Genomic DNA, 21,599 nt, shown 5'->3' on the forward strand with positions numbered 1-21,599 from the left:
CCGCCTCCGCCCCTTCCGCCGCCGCGGGCACCCGAGGGGCGGCCGGGCCGGGCCGGGCCGGGCGCGCAGGATGCTCCGCTCGCTCTGGAGTTTCCTTAAGCGGCACAAGAAGAAATGCCTCGTCCTCGGCACCTTCCTTGGCGGTGAGTTCCCGGTCGAGGGGCGGGGGCGATAATACGGGGGGATGCGGTGCCGGCCGTGGGGCCTCCCCGCAGAGCGCTCCCGGCTCCCGCTGGGGAGGCCCCCCCTGGAGCTGGCGCTGGGCCCGACGAGCCCCTGCGGCCAGGCGGGTCCCGTGCTGGCTGGAGAGGCTCCGTGCCCCCGGGCCGCGGGCCCTGCGCCCACCTGGTGACACCGAAGCGCTCTCACTGTCCGCTGCCGGGGAGCCCAGGTGCCAGCAGGACTTTTGGCCGAGGCAGGAAGGGGAATCTATGCGTCGTCCTTTAAGCCCTAAAAGACAGGGACTCGGGTTGCCCGGGTGTTCTTACGGCGGGTGATCGCGTTGCTTTGAAACAACGTTTAAACGCGCAAAGCGTGGGTGACACTTGTGTTGTTTTTAAGGATGCAGACTGAAATCCTACACTTTCATATGTGACTTGTGCGTTGAGGTGAATTTTAAAATATCGCAGAATCAATTAGGTTGGAAAAGAGATCGTCGAGTCCAACCTGCGACCGAACACCACCTTGTCAACTAGACCATGGCACTCAAGTGCCACATCCAGTCTTTTCTTAAACACCTCCAGGGACGGTAACTCCACCACCTCCCTGGGCAGCCCTTTCCAATGTCTAATCACCCTTTCTGTGAAGAAATTCCTCCTGATGTCATACCTGAACCTCCCCTGGTCTACATTAAGACTATGTGCTCTTGTTGTGTCATTTGTTACCTGGGAGAAGAGACTGACCCCCACCTGGCTACAATCTCCTTTCAGGTATTTGTAGGAAGTGATAAGGTTCCCCCGAGCCTCTTTTCTCTGGGCTAAACATCCCCAGCTCCCTCAGCCAGCCACTCTTTATAGGACATGTGCTCCAAACCCTTCACCACCTTCATTGCCTTTCTCTGGACAAATACAGATTAGTTGCAGACACAAAGCTTTCACAGAGAGGATTTGTGTTAATTATTCAAGCACTTCTTTCTCCTTTAAGGCTCTTGTCTAACGTATAGGGTGGTTATGGTCTAGTAAGCTCCACCTTCCCCTGGAGTATTATAGGGTTGGTTTTAGTTGGAATTGGATTTAAAGGGGCACATTGGATCTGTCTCTCTGTGTTAAAAGTGCGTAGCTGTGCAGCTGGCGATTAGATACTCCTCAAAAGGCACAGCCATGTCTTTGTGCACTCAGTCATCAGACGTACTTACATCCGATGTAAATGACACAGAACTGGAACTTGCCTGAACAGTTGAATGTTCTGAGGGCTGCAAGGCTTTTGTAGTATGTTTTGTCATATATTGAGCTGCAGTCCCCTGTGAAGGTGAATTGTATTTACTACTGGCTTGCCTTGGTTCTTGTGTCGTCTGCATTCTTTCATCATTAATTCCTTCTGCGTCTTTCCGAAGAGTGCCAATTAATCCATGATAACAGGCTGGGTGATGGTTACTGCAGTACTTGTCAGACTGCTCCTCCAGTTCACCCCCTCACCTGCAGGTTTTGTGACTCTGCAAGTGCAGCACACAGTCATGTTTACCACCTCACTATCAGCCCACTGTGTTAGGCAAACAGATACATACACCAGGCTGTCACATGGAAGATGCTCCTCTTCCCCTTCAGCTGTCTGTGTGAGAGTGGTGGGTGGACAAATGGGAACGGTAAAAAATCACTCATCCCAGTTCCAATGAGTAAACATGGATCAATTCCCAAGTGGTAAAGCAGGTGTATGGGAGCTTGTGGCTCTAGTAATCCTCATAGCCTGAAATCTTAAATTCCTCATGTATAAACAGCCTTCTGCCAGCCTACAAACCAACCTAACATAACTGAATTTGCAGTTTTTTCCTTATGATTGGTGTTGTTTATATACAGCTCAGTGTCACTTTCACTAAAATGCTACTGACTGGATGAAGTGCACTTAAAATAATAATTATGGACTAATATAATGTCACTTAAAGAATTACCAAACCAAAAAACAACACCAACATACTCTTTCTCTAATAAGCATTTCAACTTCTGACTGAAAATATTTAACTATGCTGTCATTTTCCACAGCATGGATCAACTATCCATTTCTTCAGGCTGTGTAGCATTTGAGGGCTCTTAGAGAATTGATTTTTATGTATTTGAGCCTGAAGTAAATCTGGGCTTCCACAAGCAGGTAAACATCATTAGCTGCCATGGGTGGCAACTTTCCACTATGGTATTTTAAGGGAGCCAGGGAGATGGAGTGAATTACTGCAGAGTGCTGCTTTATAATTGTTCAGCAGCTGAATCTTGAGTGCTTTGGTCATCTACATAGTTATGGATCAGACCTTAAAATAACTCCATGAGCTATGGTAATGCTACCACCACTGAATCAGAACTCTGAGATCTGTGGTGGACTCTCCAGAAAATACTGCAAAATCTTGAAAGGTAGAATGCAACTTTACACACTGCTTTTACCTGAAGACAGAATATTTGGAAGTGGCTGAATGATTTAAGGAAAGCATCCAAATCTGCTGATTTAGTTGCAGAGCCTGGAATCTACATCTCTCTGGTGGTTTTTTAAGAGCTGCAGGTGCATTTTCTGGGAAGGAGGGTATAACAAGGAAAATGGGACATCACAAGATTTAATGATTTTAGGTCCTTAACTGGCACATGGTCAGAGCTTAATGTGAATATTTAATGATTCATTGGACAGTACAGAAGAGTTTCTACATGGTTACTGATACAGTGTTGTATCAGTGTTGTGTTACTGAAGAATTACCACACCAAAATCAGAGTTGGTTGGTAGCTTTTCCTCTGTTTACTGAAGTGGATTCCATGTGTGTTATCAGTGACTGTTATTGTACGTGCAGTTTCTCTCAATCTCAACACTACAACAGATTTTACTGCTTATGAAGATACAAATCTCAAAAAATAAGAGCTCAAATTGAGGGAAAAAACAACTGAAAAATATATGTAACTTCCCCTTAACCACAGGGCAGGGTTGAGAAGGCCTCACCTTGGCAAAGACCCTGTACAAACACTTTCTTCAGAACTTGTTTCTTTAACAATACATAATAAGTTGCATACTGAAAAAACTTAAATCTCTTCAAGCAAGCAAGCAAGATCTAGTGGTCTGGGATCAAACCCTCTAGAAATATGTAAAGTAGAGAGAGGATGGAGCCACAAGGACACGTGTTTATTGGACAGTTTGTTTAAAGTAGTTTTTATCTCTGTGCTCAGCATTCAAGGTAGAGTTCAGTAGATACTACAAAATGATTCACCATTGAAATTCTGTTGCTGCAGTGGAAGAACGAGCTCAGGGTGTGTCTGCAATGTATGGTTCTGATTTCATTGGTGCATTAGTTATTTCTGAATTTCATCTGTTGCAACCTTTGGCTTGCAGAAAAAGCATTTCAGTTCAGAAATCTCTCTGCTTAGCAGAGAAACTTGGCTTGGTTTGTGAATAAGCAAAGAGGCATTAAATATGTTCTGGTGGGACTCAGTGTTGCCAAGAGAATAAGGCTTTAGTGCCTGCATGTTTTAAAGATGGTTTTCAACCATAATGGGACAGTTGTATGGCTCGTATGTCACTTGATGCATGGCTTGCTTGAACATGAGGACAAACCACAACTTACAGAGCTGTCCGTGTCCTGGAAGGATGCAGGCTTCTGTGTGTCAGCAAATTTCTACATAATAAAATTCTTAAAACTGAAAATTTCCCTTCTGTTTTTCTGAGGTAAGTGTGGCAGTGAGGGCAGAGGTTACTTAGGGTTGTAAAAAGAGGTTTCCTGAAAACCTGATGCCTCCTAGTTACCTATCCCACTCTTCTGCTCAGCCCTCCGTTCCACCTGTGAAGAAAGGAAAGGGAAAGGGCTGAGCCCTTCCTTTTATGGGAAGCCTTAAACTATGTGATGTGAGAAATATCCTACCTCTTGGAGGCTACTAGATTGAACATGTAAGAGCCTGCAGACTTTGTAAACTTCTTCCATTACTTACCTTAAGGTGGGAAGAGACTGTACAGTGCTACAGCCAAAGAGGGGTATGGAGACAAATTAGAGCATGTTTATCTCAAATCAAAGTGTTGCTTCCACAGGATATGGGTGCTGTAGACCCCAGGGCACTCCCCAGCCAGCAACTAAAGCACCACAGAGCCTTTTCCTCACACACACATAGAGACACACAGACACACTCATCCCTCCCTGGTGGGATGAGGAGGAGAATCAGGCCTGACTGATACCCAGCAGTCCCTGAGCAGTGCACCCCCTCTCCGCATTTGCCCCCCAAATTTTCCTGCTAAGCATGACATCCTTTGACGTGGCATGTCCCTTGGATCTTTTGGGATCAGCTGTCCTGGCTGTCTTTCCTCCCAACTCTTGTGACCCCCAGCCTCCTTGCTGGTGGGGTGGTGTGATAGGCAGAAAAGGCCTTGACTTTGTGTACTTCGCTCAGCAATTAGAAAAATATCTCTCTATTAGCAACACTGTTCCCAGCTACTACAAAGAAAATTAACTCTATCCCAGCCAAATCCAGCACAGACAGCCCGTACAAATGTAAATACATTTCACTTTCTATGTGAACTATGTGAATGTAACACAGTATGAATTGTTGTTTGAGGTCCTTACTGAGGTTCCTGTACTTGAAGGATCTGATACCAAGTGATGTAATCCTTGTTTTTATCACTCATCTTTTTCTGACTCCTCCAAATCAGATGTGTTGGGACTATAGCATTTTGTATAGTTCACATTTTGATAAAGATAGAAAAAGGCTTCCATAGGAATTATCTCATAGACAGTCTCACTATTTCTGAATTTTCTTAATTTCTGGTTTTGTATGAAACTTATGGGAAGATTTAGTATGAACTTCCATCTATACAATAGTTTAGCTAATTAGACATGAGTAAATCTTGCTGCTGCAGCTTTTTGCAGACCTCCTATCCCATACTGAGAGGTAAAATTAAGTTATATTAGTTATTATAAAAAGCTGGTATTGACTTTGCATGTTTATAACGAGACTTTCAAAATACCAGCTTAGTTTTTTACAGGTTTGTTAGCTGACTTGACATCATGGCAGTTTTTGGATGTGGCTTTCTCTGGTCCTGCCTCCAGCTCCATGTGATGATGTTTTTGTGTGATGCATTCATTCTGGACTTCTTAGAAGAAGTCTGTATTATTGTCAAGTCCTCAGAATTAATGCAACATACTAATATAGATGCACATGGTTGTCCTAAAGAAAGATGCAAACACCCATGCAAGCCAATCCCCCCGGCTGGCAGCTCCTTGACATGTCTCATAAGCCAGAGACTTGCAGAGGCTCTGCTGCTGTTGTCAGGAACGAGTGTAGTGGGCAGAAGTTCACTGTCACAACTGAGACTTGAATTTCACAAGTGAAGTGCTGCATCCTCCAGGCGACTTAGAGGCACTTACAAGCCAAGCAGTTGGTAACACAGATAGTCTGCTGCTGACAACCAAACCTCAAGATTACTGTTGTTTGGTGGGTTTGCTAAGGTGGGTGGGTGGGTGGTGCAGCTTTTACTTTGGTTAACTTCTAATGCATCTCATTCCAGCGAAGAGGATAATCTTGGATTAAGCAACATCTGTTAACAGTGGGTCAAAGTTATAGCTTAGTTCAGGGAAGGGAGGGAGAAATGAGACTTAGGAGCTGGTGTTGCATTGTTTTGGACAAGTGTTTTTTTCTGGAGACTCCTTGTTAAACCTGGGTGACTGCTACTGCAACTTTTACCCTCACCGGGCATGGCAGCTCTTAGTACAGCATAGGCACACAGCCTTAACAGTCAAGTGTTAAGCAATTAGCTGTCTCAATCTCAAAGCTGCTGCTCCAGTACATCACTCCAGGGCATGCACATGATTCTTCTTGAACTGTTTGCATGTCTGCTATGTCCTGTCTACATTCAGGAAGGGTATTTTTTCATAGTTATGACTTTTCTGCCACAAAACCTGGAGTTAAAAGGATTTATTTTAGGGTGCAGAAAACTAAACAAAACTAGTCATTTGGACAAATGACTATATGTTAATGTAATGTGAAAAATGTGGTGGGGTAAAATGATTGGAAATACCTTGTGTTCAAGAACTGATCACTAACGCTAAAAAAATTGTTTCTATCCCAGTATATTAGCTGAAAAAAATAAGTAACCTGACAGTTGTATTCTGAATAGATATTCTTAGCAGGAATTGGTAACATTTTAGATGAAAATAATCTTGATTGTGAAGTCTCATTTTTGGTTAACAATTTAATGGTGAGATCACATTTGTCATATATGGGCCCATAATAATAATATTAAAGTTTGCATCTAATGAAGTGAATATTCCGTATGGCAAATGGTCAGTCTGCCTAAAGGCTGAAGTGAAGGAGAGACTTACCCATTTCTGTTTTATGAGGCCTTTGGGAAATGGAAGTGACTGTGGTTGTTTCAGACTGGTCTGGCTTGTAGTTGCCTATGAGCAAACATAATGCCAGTATGAATAGCTGGATTTTTTTACAACCATGGACATTGGAGCACAAAGTTGACAAGCCTTTTCAAGCACTGATGATAGTTTTGGGGAATATTTTGGAAGGTTTTAATAACCTAAAAAATGTAGCTGAATTCAAAATCTTGTCAAGTTTGGGTTTGTTTATGGGGTTCATTTGTTTGTTTTTGGTTGGGTTTTTTTTGTTGTTTTTTTGGGTTTTTTTTAGTTTTTGTAGATTTGGTTTATAAAATTTAATTTTGAAACTTTCAGCTTTCAGCAACTGTTAAATGCCTCATTTGTTCAAATATTGACTTCTAAATGTGAAAATTGAACTTTTAAGAAAACTTTGTGTGTTTACAACTTTAGAAAGTACTTTGAGGAAAAAATTTTTAAAATGCTTGATTTGTTATTCAGATTTCTTCTGTGTGCTATTATTGACCTGACAGATTTGGAGCTGGCTCTCTGTAGATTAGTTTCAGTAATCAGAGTATTAGTCCACACAGACAGAAGATGATTAACTTGTACAATAGTCTTTTTGCATGGGTTTGTTCCTCCCTTGTCTCTGTCCCCTCTCCAAACCTTTCATGAGAGAGCATGGGAAGTGCTTGTTGCACACCTAAGTAGGTAACTGCTGCTGCCAGTGCATATGGGAGGCAGCAGATGAACCTGACACATGGGAGGTGCTATAAGAAGGCCCAGGTGGAGGGGGAGAAATTAATGGAAAGCAACTTAGAGTGGGCAAAGGTGCTGAGGATAAGCCTAGAAGGTGTAGTGGTGTCTTGAAGAATGGCTTAGAAAAGGGAGCAGAGATGAGGAAAGATGGGAAGAGGGCTGTGGGCAGCCTTGATAGATATCTGAACCTGTGGTGATGTGGGACAGGTGGTTGGGGGAAACTGCAGAGGGATGTATGTTGGAAGAGGTGAAAATGCAAAGCAAAAATTTTTGGTCTGTCTTTATGGAAACAAAGATTCATAATGAGGGCGATGAGGGATGGTCAGACTCTCAAGAGTAGAAGAGTGTGGTTGGAAAGTAGGAACCAGGTGTGGTTAAAAAAAGAGGAGCCACTGTCAAGCCCCCTTGAAGCTAAGGTTCTTCCTACAGAAGTTTCAAGACCAAATGAAGGAAGTGTTGATCTATAAGATTTTTCTCTTACATGATCTTCAGTACTTGAGTTTTATCTCTAACTTCTGCTAATTTTAGAAATATATCTTTTAAAAAATTCAATTTTTCATCCATCTCTGGACTTACGCATTTCTGTTTGTTTTCTCTATTCTTTGTTTTTCTTACCCTACATTGTTTCTCTTTTTCGTTTCAGTCTCTTCAGTACTAGTTGTTCACATTGCAGTAGTACCAAAAATGTCCTCTGTGAATGGCAAGATACCTCTAATCAGGAAAGTTTCTTCTGATTCAAGTCATTAGCCTTGACATTTTAATTAATTTTGAAAATATTTTTTCTGAGTATTTCTTTGTCAATAATTATTAAAATACTCAAGACCCTCATATCCAAAAAAAAAAACCCACTATGCACCCTTATGCTTTAAAATCAAAGAAAAGGGGTTAAGAGACCTTTCTCACTTTTTAAAAGCACCTTCTAATATGGATATTTCTCTGTAGGAGTCTATTTACTGGGAAAATATGGGCAGAAGAAAATCAGAGAAATCCAAGAACGAGAGGCAGCTGAGTACATTGCCCAAGCACGAAGACAGTACCATTTTGAAAGTAATCAGAGGACGTGCAATATGACAGGTAAGATAAGGAAAAAGCTACTGTTCTTAAAAAGGGGGTGGTGTTCAGGGATTTATGCTACATATTGTCAGGATGGAAAAGGAATAAGAAATGTAGGTAAATTCAAAATCTTAATTAAATACTGGTGCATAAATAGAGTTGTTTTGCAAATAAAGAGAGTCTGAAGAGTAGAGGATTAAAGGGATCTTAGGGGACATCTGAACCCTTACGCATCAATACACATGCAAGTATACATGCAGGTTGCAATTTTTTTGTCACTTCAGGATCCTTTTGCGTTAAACTGCATGTGGTGTTGAGGTGTGAAATAGCATTCAGATTCAAACAATACAATCAAATTTACAGCAGGATTGTTTTATTCATTGTAGCACATTGTTAGTAAGCGACATGGAGAACTTGCTGGGTAATTTTTAATAAGAAGCACATCGGCCCATCAGTTTCCTACACAGTTAGAAGGTACCTTACTAGCCGGAGAGCAGAAAGTGAAAGTACTTACAGCACCAGTCTTTGGATTTTTGGAAAGGAGATGACAGAGAAGAATTTTTAAAAATTCCTTGCCATTGTAAATACAGGCCATTCAAAACTATTTTTATTAAACAAATTAGGCAGCATTTTCTTTTTCTGTTGAAGTTTGTAATGGCTTCTTGGGTGGCTGTAAGTTCAACCTGTTTACCCTGACCAATTGGTACTTAATTTTCATCTTCTCCATTTTGTACTGCTGGGAGTGATCTTGCTGCAAGGACTAAGTTTTTCTTTGCCCTTCTTTGTACAAAGTATCTTGTGTTTGGCAGCATGCATTCCTGACAAGATTTTTCATACTTTGTTCTTATTATTTATCATGTTTTTTATTTCGTGTTCCCATCATGTAACAGCCGATCAGACATTGTTCTGAAAGTAAAGCATTTTTTCCCACTAGCTTTCTCTCATTTAGAACATAGCTTTCTCCAGTTCTCATCAGACAAAATAAACCTCAGATCTTTTTCTTCTCACTGGGAGAAATGCAGCAGTGTAAGTTTTCAGCAGATTTTTTTCTGGGGAGTTGGAGGCATGTATATGCAGGATGTCAGTACACATTTGCATCTCGAGCCAGTAAAACCACATGGTCATGTAAGAGCAGCATTGTGCCCCAGCTCATGAGAGGCACACAGGGTACTGCACTTCTGAGTACTCCTGGGATTTCCTATTTCACTTGTTCTCCCAGTTTTGCTTGTTGAGCAATGGGATGTACATCCTATAGCACCTGTTGAGTGTGAGCTGAGGATGGGTTTATGAGGGGGTTTTTCTTGTTGATGTTGACAGGTTTTGTTGTTTGGTTTTCTTCTTTTAATAACAGTACTGTCAATGCTCCCAACATTGAAGGATGCCTTAATGCATCAGTTAAACTCTGAGAGTCTCACATCTCTTCTTAAAAATAGGTAAGACTGTTTTAAGTGCATTGAACTCCACTTGTTTTGATGACAAGTTTTTTTCAAATTATATAATGTAAAGAACATGCAGAATTTTGGTTCAGTGTCCCATTGAATCATTAGTCTTAAGGTATTTTGAAATCACTATGTAAATATTTTGTCATGTTAGGTGTATTTTGGTAGGTCAGGCTGGCATTTTCCAAAAATTACAGGAAATAATGCTTCCTTTAAGGTGCTGCAGTGAGAGCCATGTTTTTTGTTGAAGTGGGTATAAGATAGGTAGATAAAAGTACTTAGAGGATCTAGTCCTCTCTTAAACAGAACAGAATATTTTGTGTGAGTTGTTGATGTTGTGTTTGTAAAAATGTTTATGTAATCTTACCAAGTTCAGACACGAGTAGTGGTGGAAAGTATCCAAGATGAGATTGCAAAGGCATGTAAGTGATGAGAAGTAATTCTTTAAATTTTATTTTTGAAGTACAACTAATGTCATACATTAACAGAAATGCTTCCCTGTCAGAAAACATCTTGGAATTCCTTACAACTGCAGGAACAAATAGCCTATTTTTAAATACATAAAGTGCATAATGGCATACCTTAAATGTAAATTGCTTGGCACATGGCACAGAGTAAAAGTATTATGTAGGCAGTTAACACAGGATTTCTGACTCACTCTAGACTGTCTTTCTAGTTTACCTCCCACTAGTTTATTTATACACCTATAACTTCAGCTGTCCAGCATTTAATAGGTTACCTATTCAGTCACTGTTTTTTTCAGTCCAAAAACTTCCACAACAGAGCAGCGTGATTTAAAGGGGGAATTGCAGCCTGAGTGATGTTTTTGTAATAAACTACCTGACGATTTGCAACTGTTACTGAATAGTATTTACCCCAAACAATGAGGAATTGGGAAAGGTCAATTCTAATGATATAAATGTATTTATCATAATAGAAGTCTTATTCAATGAAAAAATTAAACTGAATGAACAAAAGAGCTTGTGGATCACCAGATATGTCATCGGAACTGTGCAGCAAGTAGTCTGCAACAGTTTGTAATCCTTTGTTCAGTGGTGAAGACATAGAATACCTTAGTTTGTTCTCTGTAGTAAGCATTCTTTTATCAAAATACGCCTGCTATCTCTAACATTTCTGACCAGTTGAAACAGTCATGGGATACATTGATGCACTTCTGAATTCCCACAATCCTAGTGAAAATAGAGATTAAGCTTTTTTGTTGTTATTGGTATGCACTTACAAAAACAGAACTTTTTTTTAATGGTTGTTATATCAACATTTTGTAAGCATGGAATAACCATTTAGAGTGTATCTTACAGTAGAATTTGTGTCTTAATACTTCTTATTTTGGCTTACACTGAGGAAGTTTTAACTGGGTGCTTGGAAGTTTTGAACTGAAATGTAGGGAAGGGGTTGTGAAGGTGCAGTTAATGGAATCAGCCATCAAAGCTCACTCCACTTTGAAGTGATTCTTTGAAGAAGTTCTGCTACACATGGAGGTATAGATTTCTTTGCTTTCCACTTCCATTTGAGAAGATCAATCAAATGTCTCCAGACCTTTAATTGCTGTTGTTGTTGAATATACAAAAGAGCACATGTAGAGATTTACCTTTCTTAATGTCCCTGAAGATGTATTATTTTTCTCACATAATCTGTGGTGTGGCTTAACATGCTATGGATCTATGTTATCATATGTTACAGGTAGGTAATCATCTTTAACTTAAAATCCACTCAATTCCTTAAATTTGGGGTGGCCAGGGGTGTAAGGAGGCTGAAGTCTTCTGGCTTCTAGAGAAATTTTTGAAGAGGGAACAGCACCCAAGACCATAGATATTCTTGCTCGGTCTGTCCTCCTCTTTCCAGAGCCCAGTGATTGGATAAGATAAGGTGAAGTCCCTGCTTCTGCAGCCTTGCAGATGTTGCTCATCTACCACCTCTTCAGCACTTGGCTTTATTCCAAACCTCTGGTTTCTGTTTGCATTGTCCTTTGCTTTCCTAGCAAGTAATGGCCTTCCAAATAAATAAACGTGGACTAAAAGTTGAGTTTTGAGTAGCAGCTGAGTCTTAGTAAATTGCAGGAGATGAAGACTGAACAATTAATTTATACTGTTAGGCTTAATATTTGCAGACTTCAACTGTTGTCTGGCTGCTGCCTTACACTGTAAGGAGAAGCTCTGTAAGCATGAGCTCTAGGAAATGTTTTGATGTAAAATGTGCAAGTGTAGTTGGCTGATGATGTATTGGCTTCTCTATCTCTCTTCATTCTGCATGGAGAACTTACCCCTGATAAGTAACAACTATAGCTTTGAGTCCCATTATATGTTTTATGTATAGAAATATTACAGTATTTTTTACAAAGTCCTTCCTTTGTTTTGCTTTAGCAAAGCTTTAAAAACCTGCACAGAGTAGCTTGTGAAAAGTGTGCAAATTGGTTTTGTGTTTGCCATGGGTCCTTGTATCTCTTTCAGCAATTGTTTATTTAATCTGTCTCTTTAGTTTTTAGAGTTGTAGATAATAGTTTATTGTATCAGTTTATTCACATTATTTGATAGTGGTGAACTTAAAAATTCTTTGTGTAAGTGATAGAATGTTCAAACTACTGCCAAAGTGCACCTGTTGTGCCTGTACAGAGAAATGATTTCTAATGAGAAGTGCTGAGGTTTGGGGTTTTTTTTGGTAAACTAGGTTACTGTAAAGTATAGGTTAATTTGAACTCTTGGCTCTAAATATTTAAGTGTTAATTCTGGTCCTAAGAAATTAACAAATGTTTCCCTAAATGACTTTTACAATATATGTCTTCCACAATAGACAAACTGTAGCCATTCTTTACTGACAGTGCTTAACAAGTGAGAATGGCTGGTGAAAATTTTGGATGTTAGCTTGCTCTTATTCCTGCTACTGCTGCTGTGTTGCTAAGATTACCTCTGGATAGTAGTTATAAATATGCAGTGTACTTCAGGCAGGTGTATCTATGCAATTGACAGTCTTGCGTTGTTGACTGCAGAACATAAACTTCTAGGAATTGGTCAGGTCAAAGAAGTGAACACACCTCAACAAAAGAGAAAAGATCAGCATGTATTGGTGTGGACGGTGCAAGACTTCCTTTCCACAGATGGTTGTGATCTCTTTGGTTTTTGATGATCAAATATAAACTTTAAACACGTCAGGCAATGGTAACTCTTGCAAGAAAGTAGGAAATAGAAATTCTGATCCTGCATTTATTACACACAGGAAGTCCTGCTGGACTGAGTCTACATTAAATACATAGAGAGTCAAGGCCCCAGAAAAGACCAGTTTATACCATCAGTGGCTTTTTCTGACTGCATACTGTAGTAACTCAAAACTGATCATGTAAGTGTGTAATTGACATCACTAAATGCTACATTTCTAGATGAAGGTTTGAATATCTTTTCCGTGCCGTTCTAGTGTGGTGTTTATATACTGCTTCCTTGAACAAGGCCTTTCTTGAACGAGATATAGACCTGGATATTATTTGAATAATTATGGTAGCTAAATAAGTTCGCCTTAGAGCACTGCTATGTCATTTAATATACTTGTTAATTTCCAAGTAAAATATAATTCTTAATATTTCCATTTATTTTTCCCACAGGCCAGCAAACAAGTTAGAAATATGGGAGGATTTAAAGATAATAAGTAAGTGGAAATGAAAGATTACATCTGCATAATTATTTAGCTTAGATTTAAAATGTCTTTCACACCATTTAAAACAAACTTTACACTGGGTTGTTTCAGTAGATATGCAGATAGTGTAACACACATGGCAAACCTCCTCCCTGCCCCTGCACCCCCAAAGGCTTTTCACAGAGGAACTTTTCTTAGCCCCATGGGAAGTTAGAAGCTCAGAGACCAAGGTGAAGAATTTTATTTGCCTTCCTGCTACTCTACTCAGTGAAACTTTGTGAGACCTTTCTGTGCCATTGCAATAAAATGAAACTAGTTTCAGAAATTCTGTGCTGGATGTAATAGAAATTCAGTCAGAAATGTAGGCCAGCAGTTCCCTCTTCTTGAACCTATTGGAGAGAACCACTGTAGCAGTGCTCATGAAACCTTTGCATCATCTTCGTATTTATTGGCTGATGGAAGCAGCGGAAGGGAAGGAAAAAGTAAACTCTGATAATTATGCAGTGAAATACTACTTTTGGTTTTTTCTCCTTTTCATTACACATTTACAGATCCTACTTTTGATCTGAATCCTTTCTTCCCATCTCTGTATCTATTCATGATGCTTCTTCTCTACACCCTCATTGCCTACTGGCTGGTAGCTGATGCTCATTTTAATTTTTCTCCTTTAGATCTTAGCTGCTTCTGTCTTAGGTGACTTTTTTGACAAGATGCAGTTGGGTCTGAATTGCATGATGACGGCTAACATAGACTATGTATTTCCTGGCCTAATGAAGAAAGATGATTTGACACTAAACATTTTCCTTCTGGAAAAACTTGTATGATTTTTATTTTCTCAAAATAACTTGTGTAATGTGCAAAATAATATTAATATAGGACTTTAAATGGGACACTTTAGATGTAGATCCAGCACATTAAACTCATTACCATCTTGGGTATGTGTTGTGAAAACGTGTTATGACAACCAGTGAGAGAAATGTGACTGCATATTTAAAAATCATCAGCACTTGTGAGTCTTGGAGAGCACTCCCTTGACTCATCCCCATTTCCCTGACTTTGCAGTTACTCTGTTGTGTCTTTCCAAGGTTTCACACGAAGTATTGTCGCTGTGTACAGCACCTGTATGCTGGTGGTTCTCTTGCGGGTCCAGTTAAACATCATCGGCGGTTACATCTACCTGGATAACGCCGCGCTCGGCAAGAACGGCACAGTAAGGGTCTTGCTTTGGTTCAGAGGTAGCACTTGCACTTCCTTGGAAGGGAAAGGATTATTTGGTGATATAAAAAGGGCATAGCTCAGGAGTATTGGAATGAAACCAAGGGTGCTTACAAGAGTGGGGTACGTGCAAGCATTACTGGCAGTATGATATATTGATGTCCTTTGACAGGATCTAAATTTGGATGATGTGGTGATACTGTTGCTTACCTGAATACCTGCAGTATTGAAGAATACCTTTTGTCTGCATTTGTCTTGCTTAAAAAAGGCTTCTTTCTATCTGAACATGAAATTATTTCTTTGCTTTAATTTTTTGTGAAATGGTAATATTGTGTGAATGATCTGTGTGAATATGTAAGCAAAAGTATATGTATTATTAGGTCTTTCTAGTACATACATTAATTCCTCCAGTTACATTTTTCTGAGATTAAAGAAGAAAAATGTTGTCTTTGAAATTTTGACTATTTGGTTTAACTCCAAAAGGCCATCTACCTAAATGTCTGTTGGTGGGGGCAAGCAAGGTGGAAGACCTGTATTTTGTTGATGTAGTGTATCACTGCTCAATAAAAATAGATCAATCCCACAGTAAGGAAGTACCTGTTGTAGGGAGTGGGACCTGCAAATTGCTGGATGGCATATCTAAAAATAATGGATACAAGCTGATTAGTTCTTATCTGCCCCCCTGTGATAGCTCCTGCTGAGAGTCAAGGAACAGCAGCATGTCAAGGCAGGATAGAGAAAAGCTTTCATTAGGAAGGCCAGAGTTGACTGAGGTCATGCTTCATTTTGTAAAACCTGAAAAAGCTGTTTTAGAAGGGCAAGATGAGTTCAGACTAGAAACATGTTTCCTTTCTGTTAGTTTCTCAATAGAGAAGTGGGTTGACAGGGTCAACTCTGAGGCATTCCATTGGGACAAACTGGAATCTTGTATTGGTTTCTGGAAGCTTCTTTTCTGTCGGATAAGCTTTTGTTAGATTTCAGCATAAATAACTACTCCACTAGATTTAATTTCTGGGGTGGTGGAGGGTCTAGTTTCACCTGCAATGCAGGTTTTTAAGAGACTTTCCTGTATATGAATGAAAAGTGAAAGATTTTTCTGAGCCACTGAAGATGAAAGAGAGATCTGTATAGGTTTGAAGAAAAGAATGCCAAAGGACTTACAACAGATCTGGGGGTTGACAGGCAAGAAGAGTCAGTACAAAGTTGAAGAGAGTGGGGGAATGTTTTTGCTGAAGAGTATTACAAAGATTAAGGAAATGATTTTTGAAATTATTTTTGCATTGTTCTCTCCTGTTGACATGTTACATAACTGTTGGGGTTTTTTTTTTTCCCCCCACAGACACCACTAGCTCCCCCTGAAGTTCAGCAGCAATATTTATCAAGCATTCAGCACCTTCTAGGAGATGGTATGGTGCTTATTATCAGCTAACTTACACTTACGAAATTCTTTTTTTGAGACTTGAACAAATCATTAGAATAATTTTTACTTTTTTCCTTTTAGGACTGACTGAGTTGATAACTATTGTTAAACAAGCTGTGCATAAAGTTTTTGGAAGGTAAGAGCCTGTATTTCTCTGTGGCTAGCTTTTAAGTTTTATTGTGATGACTGTTCCCAAAACAGTTTTATTAGAACTGGGTGGGGAAAGCAGGCACATTGACTTTTTCAAAACAATGCTTTTATTATAGCAAGCTGTCTGCCAGTGCAAATCCATGTAGCTGATTGGAATCTTGTTACTTGTGAACATGTGTGGCAGCCGGTGAGCCTGTGGTACAAGGGACAAAGAGAGTCCACTGGTGGGACAGTCCCTAGTATCAAAGAACCTCCCCAGGTTAGGGTGACAGAAAAGGCTTCCCCAAGATGCACTGCTTTGGTATGTTAATGTACCCCAGTTCTGCTACCCTGGTTGGCCCGTTGGCCTCCCTGCCCCTTTATACCTTATGTGTCCCATGCCCTAGAAGGTTCTCCGTCCCAGGTTCCCCCATTGGCCCGTGCCCCATCACCACTCCGTCAGACTTTCCCATTGGCTCCCATTCCCTAGTCCCGCCTGTGTACCGCCCCTGTGCCCTGAGACCGTTGGTTCCTGATGCTCTCCCCACTCCCGTTTAGAAACCTGGACCTTCCCGTGTTCTTTGTCCCTGGAACCCTTCATGAGTGTGGCTGCATTAAACTCCTCCCGTGGAACCCCATACGAGGACCCTTCCCCGCTCTTTGTCATCAGCCCATTTTCTGGAGCTATCCGTGTGTGTGTGAGTGTGTGGTGCTCCTGCCGAGCGCTTTGCTAAGGAGGCACTCTTAGGAAGGTGGCGGCACCTCACTATCCAGCACCGACAAGCCGCCGGAGATAGCGACAAACATGTTATTGGTAGGAGAAAGCAGCGTTACTCATTTTGCAATCAGTACTGTACTCTTTTTCCTTTCCAGTATTTCCCTTAAGCAGACCCTGTCTCTTCTGGAGCTGGAACAGAAACTTAAGGATATCAGGGAAGTAGTGGAACATAAAGATTTGGATCAGATTGCATCTTACTCTCCCTTATGTCATTATCTGATGCCAGATGAAGAAAACCCCTTGGCTAGCCAGGTACTTGATTCAGTTCCTTTCACCTACCTTTTTTCATTCTGCATTTTTATTTGGGTTTTTTTTTGGAGAAGGAAGGGTGCATAACAGTCCTCTAGTGACCATGGCATCTGTGTCTTTAATAAATGGCAAAGCCTCTTCCATCATAAATCAAGTGTCTTTATCTCTTTAATCTAGGCACAGTTGTATTTTCTTCAGATTTGATAGAAAACAAGCGTCACCCTCAGAATGTCAGCTTTGTGCTCAGAAAATGCAGCCCAGTTACTGCCTTTAGCCCATGACAGAAGCTGTGACACAGCTCAGCTTAGCTCAGCCCTAAGCTAAATTGTATCACCTGCACTTGAGTACCAGCAAAGTTCATGGAGTGTTGGAGCATCTTGGCTCGTGCACAAGAGAATGGTGTGCTGGAGTCCTTTGATGCTTTGGGCTGAAAAATGAACAGGAGTCAAGAGAAAAATGTATCTAATCTCAGCTGTAACATTAATTTCTTAATTTTGTGAAGGTGTTTGTCTCCATCCACACCACAGGCTGGAGAAAACTCATTCTTTACTTGGTATTACACTGGTATAATGAGGAAACCTGAGCTTCAGCATGTGACTACATGCACTTATTCCTTTAACTTAAGCTGATATGCTGCATTTAATTCAGTATCGAAGGTCAGAATTGGAAAGATGACTTGCTCAAATAGTCTGGTATTTCTGCTAGTATTGTTTTTTAGTTAAAAAAAAATCCTACAGTGACCATTTAAAACACAAATTATGGAGAATCTGATTTACAACAGTATTTTCTTTTATATATCACTTGTACATCTTGACTTAATTCCATGATACTCAACTTTTCTATTTCTGTTCTTACAGTTGCTGATGGCACTTACTAAATAGTATCTGTCTTTGGCTTTTCTAGGCATGTGGACTCACAGAAAGAGACATTGCTACAATTAAACTACTGAATGAAACTAGAGATATGCTAGAAAGGTATAGAGAAATATTCAGTATTCACATTAAACTCCTCCTGAAAACTTGTTTATGTAAGACAATTACTTGCATATAAAAAGCTGACAACTTTTCATTTGAGAAATGTGGCCATTCTGAATTAAATTTTTATATTTATCAGTTGTAGGTTGGGATTTTCAAAATTTATGAGCTCTGAAACTTTTTAAGAAATAATGCTGCCTTAATGAGATACCCAGGATGTCCTTGACAGTCAGACCTATTCTCTCTTCCTCACATGCTCTGTAGTTATGTAGGAACAGAGAAGTACTTCTCTTCTGCTAAAGCAGGATAAATGGAGAGCAATTTTATTGGATTTACTTGCTTTAATAAAGTGAACACCGGTATTGGCTTATTGGAATTTATTTTTAATGCATGGTTTTGAGGGTGGTTGTATGTGTCCTTTTACCAGAGAGCTGGTAAAAATGAGGCTTTTATAATAAAGGTGGGATATGAGGGAAATGAGACAAGTGTCAAACTATTCTTACCATTTATAAGGTATTGGTATTACCAATGGTAAAGGTATTACATTGCCAGGAATGGGGGACACTTTTAGGATCAGTCCCTTCTATGTTATTACTTAGTAAGAAATAGAAGTGAGGAATGCTTTAGGTTTATCTGGGTTTTAGTAATGTTAGGGTAGAGTTCAGGTTGTTGAGGGAGCTGGTGTTTCATGAGGTGGCAGTGCTAGTGGCATTTGTCTGGCTCACACATCATCTCTCAGGGGTGGCACACCTGTAGCACTGAATACTTGCAGGGCTTGTTAGTTTGAAAAAAAATAAAACCCAGAAATAAAATCTTTTTTTCTATTATTCTTTATTCTCAGTCCAGACTTCAGTACAGTTTTGAGCACATGTTTAAATAGAGGATTCAGTCGACTGCTGGACAATATGGCAGAGTTTTTTAGACCGACTGAAAAGGACCTTTCTCAAAACAGCTCTGTAAATAGGTAAGACAGGGAGCCAAAGCACCCATGGAGCTTTAGGTTTCACTGGTATGCAGATAAAATGCAGTAACATTCAGGATTTTCTACATCCTCCTAGAAGACTGTTTAAAAATAGCTTTTATTTTCAAGTTAACTTTGGTTTTAAGCAGTGTGGTGAGAGCATTACAAATTCAAAAGCTGAGTTCAAATCCTTGAAATATTTCTCAAATATTAAAATTAAAACCTTGAATGATAACTGGATTTATATATGTTTATTTTAGTAACTATTGGCTTTCAGATAGTTATGTTTTAATTTAAATATATACTATTTACATCACTTAAAATACCCCAAAGTCTTTAGTTTGGCTATCTGCCTAAGCCTGGTTTAGTTTGAAATAGCATGAAATTGTAGACTGGCACTTCTATACCTGCCTACTTATACACACATGTGAAGACTCTGGCTAAACCATAATTCTCTTGCATGAGAAGCAAGTGTGAAACAGTGCAATAGGAACATGAACTGGAATTTGAATTGGTACTTCCCTATGTAAAAGGAAAGGTTTGATATGGAGAAAAAACCCTTCATCCATACATTTTAGTTTGCAGTCTTACAATTCTTCCTTTTTAAGTGGTAATTACTTAGAATTCTATAATCACAGTTTAGTGGCTTCATCTATGTCAGAGCAAGTCAATATTTTTTTGTTCTTTCCTAGTCTTTCCAGTGTCAGTCTTCCTTTAGCCAAGATAATTCCCATAATAAATGGACAGATCCATTCAGTATGCAGTGAAACACCCAGTCACTTTGTTCAGGTAAGAATCTGCCTTATTTACAATATCCCAAGTAAAATCTTGAAATTAAGGTTGTATATTTCTTTTAAATAATTTAATTCTGTTTCATTTCAGTGGCTTTACAAAAAATAGAAAACAACTGCCATAACAAACTTTTTGTCAATCTGTATCTTCCAAAAATACAGTTTTTCTAGAACTTCTTTCTTCTGCTGAAGTGTGCAGAAGCACAAACGTCTTGTCTTAGTTCTACTTGCAGGTCTGCTCATAAACCTTTCTAAAGTAAGAAATTTGTGCTGTGCCTGGGGGAGTACCAGGTGTTTTTCTTAGGAATTCTGTACTACAGCACAGGCAGGATAGAGGGGAATGCGTTTAATTAAGGAAGTTTATTTTTTACATTTCTTCCAGGACCTGTTGATGATGGAACAAGTGAAAGATTTTGCTGCTAATGTTTATGAAGCTTTTAGTACCCCTCAGCAACTAGAGAAATGACCTGCACATTTTTACAAATAGGTGGTGTATATATAACAAATCCCTGGCGACTACTGATTTTATAATGGTGTAGGAGTGGCAGACCAGCAGAAAGAGCACTCTGAGGAAAGTGGGAGTGAGCACATATTTTCTTCTAACAGAATTATGTTTCACCCATTAAAAATTTGTTGAAAGAAACAGTGTAAGTGAAGACTTTTCTATTAAAAAAGTGGTTAAACTCTTCTGTAATTCACTGGGTTGTTTTTATTGCATCTAAAAGGCATCTGGTGGCAGTATTACAGCATGTTACTAAAAAACCCATTCGTTTGCCTGGGGTGTGTAAGTTTTGGGAAGAACTGATGATAGTGATCTAAAAATAGCACACAGCAGAAGAATGAAGTAATGCTTTTTTCCTCTTCTTCCTCCAGATTTTTCTTTCTATAAAGTAAATCTTTTTCCCCCTAACTTTACAAATCTTGTTCCAAAGTCTTTCATTCTTCAGAAAGCCTTTGCCAATGGATGCGTGTTCTTCTTGAACAAGCTGGGGGTCTGCTCTCTCTGTTACTTAATGCTAAAGGAATGTGGTTTTTCAGATGTTCTCTTCTTTATGCTGTTCAAACAGCTACACTGTACACATTATCTTGTAAATATTTTATCTTAATTTGTATTAATTTTGAGCCCAAGTGTCCGTATTGTAATAAAATATTTTAATGTATAATTTGTATGTGTATTAACATTACTGGAAAGAAAGAGAATAACCTGACCTGGCCCATCACTCAAAATCTGACAGTTGAAAGAATAGATTTAACTTACAGAGTACTAATGTTGCACTCATGAACATTACTCAGGGAAAATAAACTTTCAATCTCTACACTGAAACAGAAACAATTCATGCTTTTTGTTGTCCTTTATCTCCACTTCTTTGCAAGCTTCACCTTGTGTGTGTATCCCTACAAATCATGACACATGATGAGTTTGGAAATTTTTCAAGTTAGATGCAGTCTACCCTCTGCTTAAAGTGTTGTCTCTTTGCCAAAGCTGAAGATCCCTAGCAACTCCTGATTATTTGTCTTTTTTTCAAGAGTTAGTCACTGAAGTATATGTTTTGTTTAATAGTCCACAGAAAGCACCCTGTTAACTATGTAAAAACAAAGGCTGTAAAACAAGAGGCAAGTTTTACCCATGTAAAAGTATACAAAATATAAAAATCCAACCCTCTCCCAGTTTACCTGTGTTTCAATAATGGATAGAATT

At 39.5% G+C, this 21,599-nt stretch overlaps 1 protein-coding gene across 1 annotated transcript; it reads left to right on the forward strand.

The window, feature by feature from the left end:
• The first annotated feature begins 1 nt into the window (after position 1).
• On the forward strand, positions 2 to 21,233 carry PEX3 (peroxisomal biogenesis factor 3). Its single transcript, XM_069010551.1, has 12 exons — positions 2 to 143; positions 8,192 to 8,323; positions 9,654 to 9,735; positions 13,352 to 13,395; positions 14,469 to 14,593; positions 15,938 to 16,004; positions 16,100 to 16,154; positions 17,021 to 17,177; positions 18,078 to 18,148; positions 18,990 to 19,112; positions 19,802 to 19,898; positions 20,283 to 21,233. Exons 1-12 carry the CDS (start codon positions 71 to 73, stop codon positions 20,364 to 20,366), a joined length of 1,110 nt encoding a protein of 369 aa, XP_068866652.1. The 5' UTR covers positions 2 to 70; the 3' UTR covers positions 20,367 to 21,233.
• Positions 21,234 to 21,599: the final 366 nt, after the last annotated feature.

The sequence above is a fragment of the Aphelocoma coerulescens genome, chromosome 3, assembly GCF_041296385.1.
Source record: "Aphelocoma coerulescens isolate FSJ_1873_10779 chromosome 3, UR_Acoe_1.0, whole genome shotgun sequence".
Classification (NCBI taxonomy): Eukaryota; Metazoa; Chordata; class Aves; order Passeriformes; family Corvidae; genus Aphelocoma; species Aphelocoma coerulescens.